This window comes from Suncus etruscus, chromosome 10, assembly GCF_024139225.1.
Source record: "Suncus etruscus isolate mSunEtr1 chromosome 10, mSunEtr1.pri.cur, whole genome shotgun sequence".
NCBI classification, from domain to species: Eukaryota; Metazoa; Chordata; class Mammalia; order Eulipotyphla; family Soricidae; genus Suncus; species Suncus etruscus.
Genome location: NC_064857.1, coordinates 77,576,741 through 77,592,474, shown reverse-complemented (window position 1 = coordinate 77,592,474; position 15,734 = coordinate 77,576,741). Strand labels below are relative to the sequence as shown.

At 37.2% G+C, this 15,734-nt stretch overlaps 1 protein-coding gene across 1 annotated transcript in view; it reads left to right on the top strand.

Annotated features, from left to right (window-relative positions):
• Positions 1 to 316: 316 nt before the first annotated feature.
• The window catches only part of LOC126020223 (netrin receptor DCC-like), a 504,403-nt gene continuing 488,985 nt past the window's right edge, over positions 317 to 15,734 (top strand). The window contains exon 1 of the mRNA XM_049781677.1: positions 317 to 493. Coding sequence (XP_049637634.1) covers positions 403 to 493 — 91 coding nt within the window. The 5' untranslated portion in view covers positions 317 to 402. The remainder of the gene's footprint in view (positions 494 to 15,734) is intronic.

The window sequence follows — 15,734 nt, the reverse complement described above, 5'->3', positions numbered from 1 at the left end:
CAGCCACGCGACTGATTGCTTCCCACGTCCTCTTGGGCCCTCTTGGATATTATATTGTTTCTGGGTGACTCGCAAGCCCCGCGGAGAGATGTCTTCCCTCCTTTTGCCCCCTCTCTTTCCTTGAGTTAGTTTGCTCGGGCTCTGGATCTCTTGGACCGAAAGGAACTTTTTACAACCTCCTTTTCCTGCTGATTCTGTCAGTGGACAAGGGAAAAAAGGCATCGGAGGCAGAAGAGGCGCAAGGGAGGAGAAAGAGGTGGAGGAAGAAGAGGAGGAGGAGGAGGAGGAGGAGGAAGCCAAGGGGCTCAACGTGTGTTTGCATGTATGCATGCTTGTGTGAGTGCATGTGTGTGAGTGCCGCCTTTGCCCAGGACCCCCAGCCCCGAAGGTGTTGGCTGAAATATGGAGAATAGTCTTGGATGTGTTTGGGGACCCAAGCTGGCTTTTGTACTCCTCGGAGCTACCCTGTTCAGCGCACATCTTCAAGTCTCGGGTAAGAGATTCTTTCCTTTCTTCTCCTAGCCTTCCCCTTCCCCCCTTTTTTTTCTGCTTCTGGTTTTATTTGACAAGTGGTAGGTATAGGGGAGAGAGCAAGATGTTCTGTGCTCACTCTGTGCTCCCCTAAAGATGATAAAAGACTGGAAGACTCCTTGCACCCCCTCCACCGGGGGTGGAGAGGGGTTCCTTGGTAGTTCTTTTTTTTTTTTTTTTTTCAAATCCGTTGCTTCTGCATCTTTTGCTTTTGCAGATACTTGTGTTGCTTCTGGGAAAGCTGGTGGACTTGGGCAGGGAGGAGGAAAATGATGGGGATGTGTGGACAGAAATTGGGCTGGATTTAAGCCTCAGAAACCCAAGGAGAGAAACTGGGGTGACAGGGCTCGGCTTTGAGGAAGTCTGTGGAGCCTAGCTGATGGGGCTGAGTCATTTGGATGTCAGGATTTGCCCCTCCATCTGGGATTTTGAGACTTTGCTGATGGAGAATGGAAAAAAAAAAGAACAACCAATGTGTGTTGGTACTTGGATAGAGTACCGTGGTACCTACCGGGTAGCCTACTTGCTGGGAGAAAGGCAGCGTGTTTACTTTTCTTTTATTTCCTTCTTTTAATGGTGAAGGCAGTACACAAGCAAGCCAAGTCACCAGATATATTAAGGACACTTCCAAACTCCAAATGGCTGATATTCGTGGAACAGCCCCCTGGCCCTGGTGTTTAGTAAGCACAGTTTTCTAATAATAATAAAAAAAAAAAAGGCAAAGCTGTTTGGAATTCGGATGGGGTTAAAACAGGAGAAAGGAATCGAAGGGTTGCTCAGAGCTGCTGCAGTCTCTCAGTGTGGATCGGGGGGCTTCGATGGCCAAAACATTTTCGAAAGAGCAAAGTGATTCATTGACGTTCACTTTGTGTGTGTGTTTGTTGTGTGTGTGTGTGTGTGTGTGTGTGTGTGTGTGTGTGTGTGTTGGAGGTGTGGTGGGGGCTTCTCTACAAATGTAGATGGCTCGGGGGTACAGGGAGTGGATCTGGGGTGGGAGAAGGATGGACCATCGGTCGGCAGACCATTCCACTCCCTCTAGGCAAACTACCTATCTCCAAATTCACACATAAAGGAGATTCCAACAGGGGCTAGGCGAGGCGGAGGAGTACCCCAACCTGTACTTGGGAAAATTACCAGGATCTGGAATGTAAATCACAGCCAACTCCCCAGCCTCCCCAAGAGCCTGGAGCTCGGGCTTTCTTATTTCTGCTAAGTGCTGCATGGACAAGGGTTGCAAACAGGAGCGGAGCCAGAAAGCGCCTCTCCTGGTCGCTGGGGATCTGGACAGGCAAGCGCACAGCCTGCGAAAGGTTCCCTAAGTCCAAGCAGGCCCCCCGCGAGCAGAAATCTCTGCGAGCATGCTCACCCGACTCCTCACCTACGTTTGGTCAAACACTTTGCTGTGAGTGAGTGAGTGAGTGAGTGAGTGAGTGAGTGAGTGAGTGAGTGAGTGAGTGAGTGTGTGTGTGTGTGTGTGTGTGTGTGTGTTTATATGTGCGGTGTGTGCTCGCGCGTACTCGCGCTGAGCTCGTGCCCGAATCCGCGCGCCCTGCAACCGAGGCGCGCCCCCCTGCTCCCCAGTCCGGTCGGTGCCCTCCTCCCAGGCGCATCTCCCAGAGCTTTGTCCTCCGCAATTACCCCCGCGGTAGGTGGGAGGGGGACCAGCACTGCGGAGATGAAGAGGTGGCTGTCAAATTCCCTTCTGGAGTCCCGCAAAGCCAGAGGCTGCGGCGAGAAGGCTTCATAGGAGGTTAACTGTGTTCTGTCCATTTAGGAGACCATCAAGGAAGGAAGGGTTCAGTTCAGGATGGGTATCCCTCCCTGGCTAGCCGGGTCCGCAGGTCAGGGCTGACATGCATTGGCTAAAAAAAATATTGCATGAAGAAAAGTGTCCGGAAAAGACCACGGCTGTCTTATCAATTACATGAACGTAATTTAAAGTAATTTTCTCAAGTGCTGAGGAGTGTAAATGAATGGAGGGATTTCTATGTTTTATTTAGTATCAAAACTAATTAGACTCCGCTAATTTTCCTTGTCTAGTTAAGGTCAGCTGTTTCCCTGCTTTATTTGTATTTCCTCTTCAACTGAGAAATCTGGGCTTGAAGAGGTAGACAAACATTTACATATACAAAATAAATACCTGTAGATAGGCTTGCAGATCTAAATCTCTGAGTTTTTCTATGCTTTTAGAATGATTTGCAAATGAACTGTGATGTTGTTTGCCTAGGTCCCCCACAAAGTGGACGGTGCACTTTTAAGAGACTGCTAATTCAAATCACACAGGTCTTTGCTTCTGAATTTGTTTCCCCTCTTTCTCTCAGTAGCAATTTCTCCTCTTCAGGAATATGGCAAGGAATTGATGATGAAGAAAGCATAGTTCACTCTATGAAAGGACCAGTAGGAGGTGCCCTTAATAAGGCTAAGTGTCTAGGCTATTGGCAGTAAAATTCCCATTCAGCAGGATGTTTCAAACACTTTGTTGATTGGTAACAAAGGATTATGGAGACTAGCACAATAGCGCCAGGTATTTCCCCACTTACGAGGTGAACTCTGAGGATGCTATGATTATTTCTGAATTGCTGTGACATAGCAAACGGCATCTTTAAGTAGTGTTCATGGAGAACATGAATGACTGAGGACAGAATGGTCACCCTTAGTTGACTTTTGTATGGTACTGTCTTATATATTTGACTAAAGGCAGAAGCACTGTACTAGTCATGTAGTGTTTTCTCAAAAGAGATGAACATTTTGATGAATAAAATATCAAGTATGTTAATGAATGCTTGGTATCAAGTTTATGTTAGTGAATCTATCATATATATACATATATGTATAAGGGTTATGGTCTATGGGAAATATGAGTTTATGTTACTGGATGTGATGAAATGCAGCTAACATACTTCCTCCTCCCCTCCACCTGCTCACTTCTCACCCTACCTCTCCTCTCCACCCAGCTGTTGAAATGCCCCCATCCTGGCAGGTCCTGGAGGCACCAGAACAGCCTGTTGTCCTGTTCTCTGCAAGTGATGCAGTATAAATTACCTGTGACTTGCCAGTATCCATTTCTCATAGAGCAGCAGTTGCCCTCTGAGTTATGAAGCATGTGGAACAGCCACCACATGTGTTATATGTGAATATATTAGGTTTAGTGCATTTGCTTTAGTGATCTTAAAAGCTGGGCTGGCTTGAGCTGCTGATAGGACTTTTTTCTCCTGTGAAGAGATTTATGACTTTGCAGTATGCATGACATATTTATTCTTTGATAAGTTAACCTCACAGCAACTTCCTTAATGTTTTCATTGAAGTGGAAGAACTGTAAATCCTATCTAATTCTTGAATGAAACCACACTAAAAAAAGTTTCTTGTGGTTTGTAGTGTTCATAGAATGTACTATGGCTCTTTTAAGCCAAGGAGAAGTCCACAAGAGGTTTTAAAACCTGGATGGGGGAGGAGATACCTTTCTTGGTCATGAAGAAGGCAGGAATGACAGTGCATCTTCCAAGGGTATTCCAGTACCCCAGTTGTCTTCAAATACTTCTCACCTAAGAGGAACTAGGTCTTTATCCAGGTTAGTGTTTCTTTCATGCAAACAGTTGTCCAGAGGGTCTTTAAATACTTGCTCCTAGAATGGTTTCTGATCAGTAGTGTGATCATCTCGTTTGCTAACTTTTCCTTTGATAACAAAACCTGATTTAAACTTTGATTTCTTGACTCAAGCATGTTTTATCTTTGGGTTGCATCACATGCTTACAGGCAGTGTTGAAATTTCTGCAGTTAATATGTTTTTCCATAGAAGATGGCACCCTAAAAGAACAATTATTTTTACTTTTTTTGGATAATTTTCCATCATAACCTCAGCTTGTGAAACCTACCAGGATTCCTCTATAGGAAAGAATGCCCGCCCCCTGACATATTCTTAAAGCATCACAATCATGTACACACACAAAAAGAATATCCACACACCACACCATCTCTCCAAATGTAAATCATTGGGATGGATTAAAATTAAGACTAATTACATAGAGACACTTAAGAAAACCTTTGTGATGCCACTAGTAAAGGTGTCCTAGTGCTGATTCTTCTGCTTGCCCGACCGATGGCCTGTGCTGCTTTCAGTAATTTGCAGTTTGTTGGGAGCATATTGCTGTTTTGATATTTGTTCGACAGCTACTGCCTGGAATGATAAATTTGAGATGCATTAGTCTTTCTCCGATGATAATCTCTTAGATGGACTATATACATAAATTTTGGAAACCTTAGTTTTGCCTGAGTAAAAAGAATAATGAGTTAAATCCACTGAGGATTACTCGATTAATTAAATAAAGATGAAAAGTCACTTAGTTCGGGAAACATACGGTAATCCCTAAAGTGGAGTGATAAATACTATGCATATTTACAAGTCAGAGAAGGTGAACATGGTGCTTTCTTCATTCTATTACTTCATTATGATGTTCCAGCGAAGAGATGAAGAACATCATAAGTTGTTACAACAGTTAAACCTTAATGAATTCTAGCTTGGGATCTCACTAACTCCTGACTGAAACACACTGAATTAGATATAAGCATCATGGATAAATTGTTGTGCATTCAGCCTGTTAGTGTGCTTCTGGTTTCTCTTAACCTATCCTGGTAGAATCACAGCTCTCATCTCTAAACTAGAGAGAATCTGTGCCTGCCTCCATTGCTTAGTCCAGGAAAGCTTTTCTCATCATAGTGACAAGACCCTGAAATCACATGCTCTAATAAACTCCAAGTTGTGCAGAGATGTTTTAAAACTGCTTACTGAGGACCATACTCAATTATGCTCAGGGGCACAATTGTTGATGTCCAATTTCCATCAATGGCTAACTTCCATCCCCTGGTGCATTGGGAACTGAAGACCAGCTGATGAAAGAACGAGTCTCAGGCCAATGACCAGAGACACTTTATTTTGTACCTACAATGCTTTTATAGGACAAGAGGAACTGAGATATATACAGGTAGCAGGACATTGCAGAGGCCTAGCCAGTGGAGAATGAGGCACCAGAGAGAAGATAAACATGAACATTGAGTCTTAGGAATGTCTCTCAGGAGCAACACAGTGGGCAATTAAATGGCCTGTTATCTCCCTAAACCAGAGCTCTCTATGAAGAAGGAAGGTCAACCTGGAGTCAAGTTTAATAGTAGTCACTGATTATGAGGAGATGTTGTCCCTTTTTGTGCTGTCCTTCCCATATCTGGAGCAATAATGGGTTCAGTCTGTCTGGTGATTTGAAAATAGCATCACAGGGGGATCCAACAGGGCCCAGAGCTTTTTCTAATGGGTAGCAATGCTCTGGCTTCACCAAGGTGATCCCATTGTTGCTGCTGTAGGGGGATTATAATATTGAGAATATCTCTACCATATTAGAGTTATGTATACCTATCTTCCAATAAAAATAATTCATATTTTTTTGAAATAGGATTAAATTACCTTTTCCAACAGTGTTTCTCAAATGGGTGATACCAGTACCAGGGACTCTAAAAACATCCTAAAGGGGTGGTTGTTTCTTTTCATTCAATTGGACATTTTCTATTTCTAAAGATGAGTAGAATTCTAAAGGAGAGTTGATTTTGTTTTTCATGGAAAGGGGGGCACCAAAAGTAAGGTTGAAACCTGTGCTCTGAAGACTGCAAAGGTAACTGTTTCAGTCTAAGGTTATGTTCATTACAGAAGGCAAATTTTCCTGAAGGGTCTTCTCAGGCTTAAACAATAGAACTTTAATTTTCTTACAAGTTACTATTTTTTTTTCAGCAAGATTAAAGCATTTGTTGATGGTATAGTATCAGTAGCATGGCACTTGACTCCGAAGTATTTGATGCTTTTGTTCAGCAGGAAAATTCAGTCAAGCACGGGTGAACTTGTCAGAAAGAAAGGATGAGCAATCAATGTTTTTTTCCTCCATACACAAATCAAAAAATATGTAAGATAAAAATGACAGGCTGCATATGCCAAGTGGGTAAGAGTAAAAAAATAAATGCAAATTATTTGACACCTTTGTAATTGCATCACTCAGATAAATTACAGTACACTTTAGTACCACATTTTGCTTTCATTCCTACAATATTTTTTTTTGTCTTTTATTACTGTGGTTTAACATAGAACTAAGACAAAAATACAGGTTGGTTGATTGAAGATCAGGATTTCTACAGTGCTCTAAAGTTCTTTGACAAATTTTAGCCTGAGCTTAAACAGACAGACCTGGTCAACTCAATGGTTAAGTAATGTCCTTTGGGACATAGAAATGACTGAATCTATTCATTGGTGTGGATTAGAAATACATAATTACAGATGTGATTGAATGTTCTTTCTCTAGTATTGGTAATTTTTAGTGATGATGCTTTGTTCAAACATTTTCAGACAATTGCAATTATATTTTCAAAGCTTTTATTTCTTCAGGGGAAGAGAGTTCAACTAAGATATAGATATATATTATATATGCATGTATGTATGTATGTATGTATGTGTGTATTTACTTTCTGTTGGTTTTCTCTTCTGTGTTCTACCTTAAACATGTATCTTGGTTTCTCCATTATGGAGAAGCATGGGTTCTCTCTTGAACATGTACTTCTTCCTTTTTCCAACGGCACATTTTTGTATATAATTTTTATAAAAACTTTTTGTTTTACCAAAAAACCTCACCATTTTATTCCAGGTTTATTGATCACCATATTTTAAAGTCTATTTATTATGTTTATTATATGTTTATTTATTTATTATATGTCTATTATTATGTATATTATATATATTATGTATATATTTATTATATGTCTATTATTATTATTAAATGAGAAAGTTTCTCTACTCTGCTCAACTCTGCAGGTCCACTGTCTATAATTCCCTTTAGTGTGTTTCTGTGATGGACTTTTTCTACATTTTACACAATGAAACTCTGTGACTTCTTGATTCATTCACTCATTTCATTTCCCAGGAAGGAAGACAATTAGTATCTTTTGTAAATTTTTGGTGAAGTGTGGCATTTATTGCAGTTTGAGAATTTTCCTCTCTTCTCATCTTTTAAAGATTAGTTCCTGTCAAAGGCTACTCTTGAAATAATTTAGGACAAAAATGCTCCACAGAGTTAATTCATTTTTTAATAATACAATCTAATGAAAATACCAACTTAGTGCATCATTACCAAATTAGAGGGTCTGTCAGTCTAATAGGTTTCTGGTATCTAAAATTTTCTTAAATATTAACTTATTTAAACTATAATTTTATTTATAAGAGAACAAAAAATTCTATGGTCACTATAAAATATTTACTTGGATTAATTTTTTAGTAACTTATATTACTAAATATTTTGAGTAAAACTTTAGTAAATCTTTAACATTCTTTACTGTATTTTGTACTTTACTATATTTTTCAAAGTTTTAATAAATTTCTATTCTACATAGCTTCCCTATTTAACTATTTAGATAACAATTAACCTGTTTTTATTTTATCTAAAATACCATTGTGATATAATTTGTTACTTGATACAATATATGGGGTGTTTGTCACTTGATATTTTCTGAAGTTAATTCATCATATAAGAGTGTACTTTCCTTTCAAAAGTCTATGACTGTTGCTGTTTTTTTCTTTTCTTAAAGTGTTATTCCACAGGCTAAAGAAATAGTATAGGGGGTAATATCCTATACTCCATTGATCTGGGTTCAATTCCTGGCAATGCATATGGCCCCCAACATTCTCCATGAGTGATCCCTTAGCTCAGAGCCAGAAATAGTCGATGAGTACTAACAAATGTGGCTCAAAAGAAATAATAATAAAAAACTTTCATTCCTAGTTCATAAAATGGATTTATTTGCTTTCATACTGGAATCTTTTCTCACAGAATCTTTCTCTTTTCTAATTTTAGTTTTCTAAGAAACACGGATAGAGTTTTTTTGAGATTGTTTCTAAAGTCAAATAGAAGATTTCCAGGCAGGATTAGGGCCTCTAAATAAAAGGGGGAAAATATTCTACTCAAGCTTAACAAATAGGCCTGTGGAATTTCTGATGTAAATGCTATTAAACTTTGTACAGCATATTTTTCTTGTTAAATTAATGTATATATAAAATCAAATTATTTTATTGTCAACATCATATGACTTATTTAAATAATAAACAATTTTAAACAAATTGTTGGTGTAATTAATAATAGCTAGATGATCACAGTAATAATGATATTGAAACAAAAAACATCTACCAACACCAGCTCTTTGCTTACTTTTGTTGCAGTTAATCCCTTGTCTTTTAATAGTCTCACTGCTTATGCATGCTTAACAGATTGTTTTGCTTTACTTGTACTTAACCATATAAAACACATATCATGTGTATATTTTCTGATTTGCATTTAACTAAACACTAGATTATTGTGATTAATCTGTAGTTATATATTGTATTTTAGTCACTTTCTCTGCTGTATAATATTCTGATATTAATTAATACACTTTTTTGCAATCTGCTATTGATGGGCTCTTGGGAATAACTTTGCAAATCATGTTACTTGAATATACTTTCACAACTTCCCAGAGAAAAATGTGTCACTGTTTCTAGGGTGAATAGCTAGGAGTACATCTGTTCTGCTATATACAGGACATCATTTAGGAGGTAAGGAAAATTATATCTGTTGAAACTCCCACAAGAAGTATATTATAAACCTTTTGCTCTAGTTTCTACCAATACTTGATATTGTCATATGCCTAATTTTCCCCAATCTGGTTGAATAAGCATTTCACTAACCTTTCTCTGCTTTCACTCATTTCTAATAAGATTTACCATATTTCCCTAAATTCATTGGACATTTGTGATTTCAGGAAGATAATTTCATGAGTATAGTTCTACTTCTGTCCAGCCATTTTCTTTTATTCCACAGTATAATCAGTATTCTTGTTTTCCAGCAACCTTTTCTAGCCATAGATGTTAACTTTCAGGAATTTTTTGCATAATGCCATGTTGTATTTATTTTAGTGCAGCATTTGCTTGAATAAATACACAATTTGAAGAAGACAGACTTAGCCACTGAAAGTTTATTGGTTGCCTAAAGCAGTGGTCCGCAACCTGCGGCTTGCGAGCCACATGTGGGTCTTTACACTTTTAATTTGGCTCTTCTGTGTGCCGGGTGGCCACTCCAGGAGTCAGGACTCTGCTCCTAGCCTCTGTCAGTGCGCATCCTGTGTGGCTCTCAAAATAAATTTCAATCGTGGTTTTGGTGAGAGTTGGCTCAGTTGAAAAAAAAAGGTTACCGACCACTGGCCTAGAGGAACTCTTGTCTTCTTAGTATCCTGTTTATTGTGTACATGGAGTAGGATGTGAAGGTGAGAGGCTTGATCCTAGAACATTATAAATCCCCTGAATGTAATTGAAGGGGAAAAGAGAACCAAATACAGAATTATAATGATGGATACCAAATCCTACAGGATTTTTAGTGGGTGTTTCCCGTACAATAAAATACACAGACCAGTAGCATTGGTACAGAAATCATTTCAATCAAATGCCCATGATTGATTATATGCATGTTCACACCTCTCAGATTTTATTTGGGTTCCTAATCATTTAACCAAGTCCTGGGGGGATAGACTAATGAAGGGTCCTGAATGAAATAAAGCTTCAGATATCTGAGCAGAGGCTTCTTTTGGCGTTTGGCCTCTGTGCCGACTCATTAGAGATGTGAGCCAAGGCTGAGACATGTAAGCAAAGCCCTTGCACTGGGAGTTCTCCATCCATTGTTCCCACATCTTTCCTTAGCCTCCTGGGATTTCAGAAGAATATAAATTAGAGAAAAAATCTGCAAAGCTTTCCCTTTCATGTTTAATGTCTGGGCAGAGCTTTTCCCTGCAGGACAATTTCTGCTTATTTTCTCTGGTTTGAGACACCTCGAGGGATAGTTTGTTCATTGGTTTCCCTTGGGAAACCTTTCAGCAGCGTATCTCTTCTTGCTGTTAAAAAACTTACTCTATAATTCATAGTAGATAGTCCTGTTCTAAATGTTCTTCTCATTGCTACTGACATCTACTTCTTGGTTGCTGTTTTCCCTTTTCAGTTGATTTTCTGCCTCTTCTGTACTGAAGCATGCCTAGTCATAAAGTGTTCCTCTCCCTTTGTCATTACTTAAGCAGACTATAAATATTTAGTTCCCTTAATCTCTCCTCATACCCCTCCAGAAGCTTAATCATGTTTATTTTTCCTACCTGAACTCCCTCTTGTTGGTTTATACCCTTCTGGCACACACACAGCTCCATATGTATGGAATACACCTTACTTAGTTAACTCTTCCAAATCTTCACATTAGAAAATAAAGATTCAGTGTTTTTTTAATTTATTGTCTAGTCATTCATGAGTATATATTTTATTTCTCTTTAAAATATTCAGGTAGGACAGTTTATCTCTGACAAAATTATTGATATTAAAAGGATCAGATAAGATCAATAATTTGATTGGAGATAACAGATACTGAACATTTTCTGTGAATTACAAAGAATTAAGTGAAAGACTATAATGTGTTTCTCCCCTCCAAGAGTCTATCAACAAGTGAAAGTGACAGACACCAACAGAGCTAAATGGAACACAAGGCAGAACAAAGAACTTTCTATAAAAATTTAAAAAGAAGCCCAATATGGGAAAATTCTAAAAAACACCAACCACAATGTTTGTATGGTATCACATTAAGTATTAATATTAGTTAGATGGGCTGCCAGAACTGATTTATTTATTGGATTGTTAAGTTGATTTGTAGCAAAGCACAATAAAGCAAAGAGTTTAAAAGTTGTCAACATGTTATGTCATTATATAGGCATTATAAAAATTACTATGTTTTTTCTTGGAGATCTGGTTGCCTGTTGGAATGAATGAATCTCCAAATCTTTGTGATACTTTCTTCCTTGATTTATCATATGTGATCCAGGCAGGGCAATGAGGTGAGATGAATCCAGTAGAGAAGTCATATAATAAATATATAAATGTACCCATAATTTTGTTTTGTTGTTGTTGTTTATTTCTGGGCCATATCCTGTGGTGCTTAGGTGTTACTCCTGGCTCAGGAACCAGTCCTGGCAAACTCAGGGGATCATAGGTGATGCCAAGAATGGAACCCAATTTGGCCATTGCAAAGCAAAAATCTTACCTGCTCTGGCTCCAGACCCATAATTTCAATGAGAGAAACATTGACAAAAACAGAATATTTAGTTACTCAGATGGTGGATAAATGAGGACTTTCTTGAGAAAGTTACAATTGATGTTTGAAGATTGAGAGGTTATTTGAGTGAGGGAAAAAAGACAGAATGTGAAGTAAGAAATATGCTTGCTGGGGCCCTGTGGATGGAAGAAAGCATAGTAAATTGTCTTCAGATCAGTCTACTCTGGACCAGAAGAAACAAGATGGTGATGGTTTAACTGCAGCTAGAAAATTCTGGATCCTTTCTAGAAGATAATTGCTATTTCTGCTCAATAAATAATGGCTATATGAGTTGAAATGAGTTCATAATTAAGGCCATTTTTTCTAATCTCAGCATAATTATTTAAAAATTTAAGAAAGCACATAGGCAATTGTTGCCTTGATAGTCTTATTAACTATAAAATGTGAATTTACAAACCAATCTATGCTGTATGTCTAGAAATATTTTATGGGATTGTGTTGACATAATTAACAAAGCCAATGAAAAGGGAACTGGAAGAAAGAGCTAGATCATTGGTGTTCAACCTTTTTATATCACAGACCAGTGAAAATAGAAATATTTTATAAGCTGCGAAGGTAAAAATTTTAAAAGAAACATTATACTGATATATTGCATATTAGCTTTTAAACCTAACATATAGCACAGAAATTATTTAAGCTATTTAAATTTAAAATGACCAGGAACCAACCTGTAAACAAAGATGATAATAATAGGTCATCTTGAATGTTTGTGGAAGGATTATTTAATACAAATTTTGTTTGTACAAGATCTCCTCTGGCTTCTTTGCCAGAATATGTGATTCTCCACAAGTGAGGCATAATTTCAGAGTCTGACTTTTTTACTGTATGGACTTTCATTCAGTTTCTATATTGGGCTTTTATCATGGACAAGACTGAAAAGGTTCTTGAACACAAATAGGGAAATGAAAGCATGAACAATCTGCTAGCTCTGTAACTGAAGATGGATATTCTTCTTTCAGTGGTATCCAAATTTGACACCATGGTTTTGTTTTATCTTTATCTTTAGCAGAGTGACATCAGAGTACAATATGATCAGGTGAATGGAGTGTGCACAAGGATTTTTGTCATAAAGGGTGTGTTAATTTATTGGTCCCCTTTATAAGGACTCTGATTTTTAGTATAACGATGACAAAATATTTTTATTTTTATTTTTAAAGTGTTGACTTACATTGAATAAAGGTTTCTGATTGATGGCATCATTAACCAATAATTATTGTCAAAATGGAAAGACTTGTTTATTTGTGTGAGACTTTCCCTATGAAGCTGCTTCATCTTGCACATATCTGGCATATTCTTGGTATTAAAAATATTTGTACCATCCCCTGATAGACTATGTTCCTGTATGCACAAGCTGTACCAACTATTCCACATTTAATAGACTCTGTACTGGAGAAGTGTTTTGCTCTTTCAGAAACTGCTTCTACTCTCCTTCATTAGGTTGTGCAAGAATCCTTCCTCTTACCAGCCATCTGTCTTCCACATGGAGAAAGTGATGTTGGTGTTGGATTCTATACTCTCACACACCTGAGTAACTTGAAGTTCAGAACTCATCTCATGAGTTTTATTTCTGATCAACACTATAACACTCATCAGTATTTATTCAGGAGAAAACTTCTGGATTCATGAGTGGACAAAATGTTTGCATTGATAGCAATCTTCATTTTTACAACTTATCTGATCAGTGACCAGTCATGCTCATAGGTCTGTCCATATACTTTCCAAATGCCTATTTTCTGTTCTAAGTCCTGTGTTTGAAATACTCACTAAGAACACTATGTAACATTGTAGTAGTGGGACATTTATCCAGTCATAGCAACAAATCTCTCCCCTAAAGTCATTTTCTCTATCTCATAAAGACAATAGAATGGCCTTGTTTCTCACCTCAGCTGTTGACTTGCCAAATTAAGTCACAAAAGAGTTATATTTTTTAGTCCTGTCTCCAACTTGTTCTTAAATATCAGTGGGTCTGTCAATAGTTCTCCATGGAATAGTGTTTTCTGAAATAATTATAACCTGTTTGAATGGCTTGAGGACTCAGGTTTCCAAAGTTACATCTAACATGGAAATTTTTTTAAATTCTTCACTAATGGTAATTTTTTAAATGACATAAAAAGAACAAATGAATCATTTTAAAACAATGATTTATCATGTATCTTTTATCTTTTATTTGTTAATATAGCCTTTATATAAGATTCTGTGGCTCTTATTTTGTTCTCTTCACAAATTATGAGAAAGTTTTAAAGTTAAAGAACAACATTTCATTAAGTTTTAGGCCAGACTACATCAACGTTAATGCCAGTTCACTGCCAGGGCTGCAGAAACACCATAATTAAGACACTTATAATATACCATATAAGACACCATATAATAAGACACTTACAATAAAGCCTACCACAATTTTCCATTTTCTGTCTTAGCTTTCAGTGTATCACACCTCCCTCCCTCATTACTATGATTCATGTTTTTAAAAAAAGTTAAGAGATTTTTCTGTATAACTTTTCTACCATTTATATATAGGCTTCAAGTAGACACATTGATACAATAAATTATCTATTTACCAAAACAATATAATACATCGTTACTCATATACAGAAAAAAACACATGAACATAGAGAATTTAGTATCTTTTGTAAATGGTATGTTGTGTGGAAAAGACTAATTTATGTAGTTGTGGGTCAAAGATGGATATATACACACTACCATTTAGACTTTTCAGGACACCACTGACCTGCTGCATTCTGTTACATAGTTCTGATGAATCTTGTGTTAAAAGGCTTCAGTTGAAAATAACAGGTAGATAAATGAAAGTGATTTTTTGAGCCTCAAGCAGTAGCATTCAGGCATTACTCCTGGATCTACCCTCAGAAATCATTCGTGGCAGGCTTGGGGATCATATTAGATACCAGGGTCAAGCATAGGTTGGCATGTATAAGGCAAATGCCCTACCTGCTGTTCTATCACTCCAGTCCCTAAATATAAGTGATTTTTCACATGCACACATAACAGGCGTCCACTTTAAAAACTTGTTGAAGTATTCAGATCTTCACTTCTCCAGAGTAGAACTAGCATGTGAACAATGAGTTATTGGCTATGGCTTCCTTTGAAATGTATTCCCAATTGGTGAATTAAAAACATAAAACTGAACTAAGATTAAAAAAATGAAAGATGGTTTTCTAAATATGTTCATTTCCAATAATTTCTATCAATATTTATTAAAAGTATGCATGCATGCTTTAAATAGAAGCTCATTTAAAAGTTATTAAGCTTGCAGATTTTTTTTCATGGCTGCAGATTCAAAGGAACAATGTAGGTTCTCTAAGTCCTTGGCTATGAGGAGACAGGAACAGGCCTCAGGGCCAAAATTGGTAGTTACTGGGTAAAAATTTGATTTGTTCACCTATAAAATCAACCCTACTTTCCCCAATTCAAATTGGATATAAATTTATTCCAAGAGTTTTATATAAAATAGTTATTTGAATGCTTAACATTTAATAAGTGTTCCATTAAAACTAGGTATTTTTAGTAATGACTTAATAGACTTGCTTCTACTGGCATAGTCTCTACAAACAGAAAGTTTCATAGGTGTATGAGGAGACTCTTTTAAAACTCTCTTCAGTTTCATTGTTGTAGTTGGTGATTTTTTAAAAAGATTTTTTAAACTAATACCTGAGTTTCTATATAATCTGCAATCTCACTTTTGAGAAACTATCTTTAGATACCAAAAACTCTATTTAGAAAAAGACATTTATACTCTTGTGTTTATTGCAACACTATTTCTAATATCTCAGATCTGGAAGCATCTGAAGTGTCTAGAATGCTGGTTAAAAAAACACACTGGGTTGTATGTATATATACATACATACATACATACATACATAGCTACAAAGAAAAGATGTCATGCAATCTACTACTAGATTAACGGAACTGAAGGGAATCATGCTCAATGAAGTAAACCAGAAGAAAAGGGGTATACAGAGTGATTTCGCTCTGATGTGGATATAAGGAAGC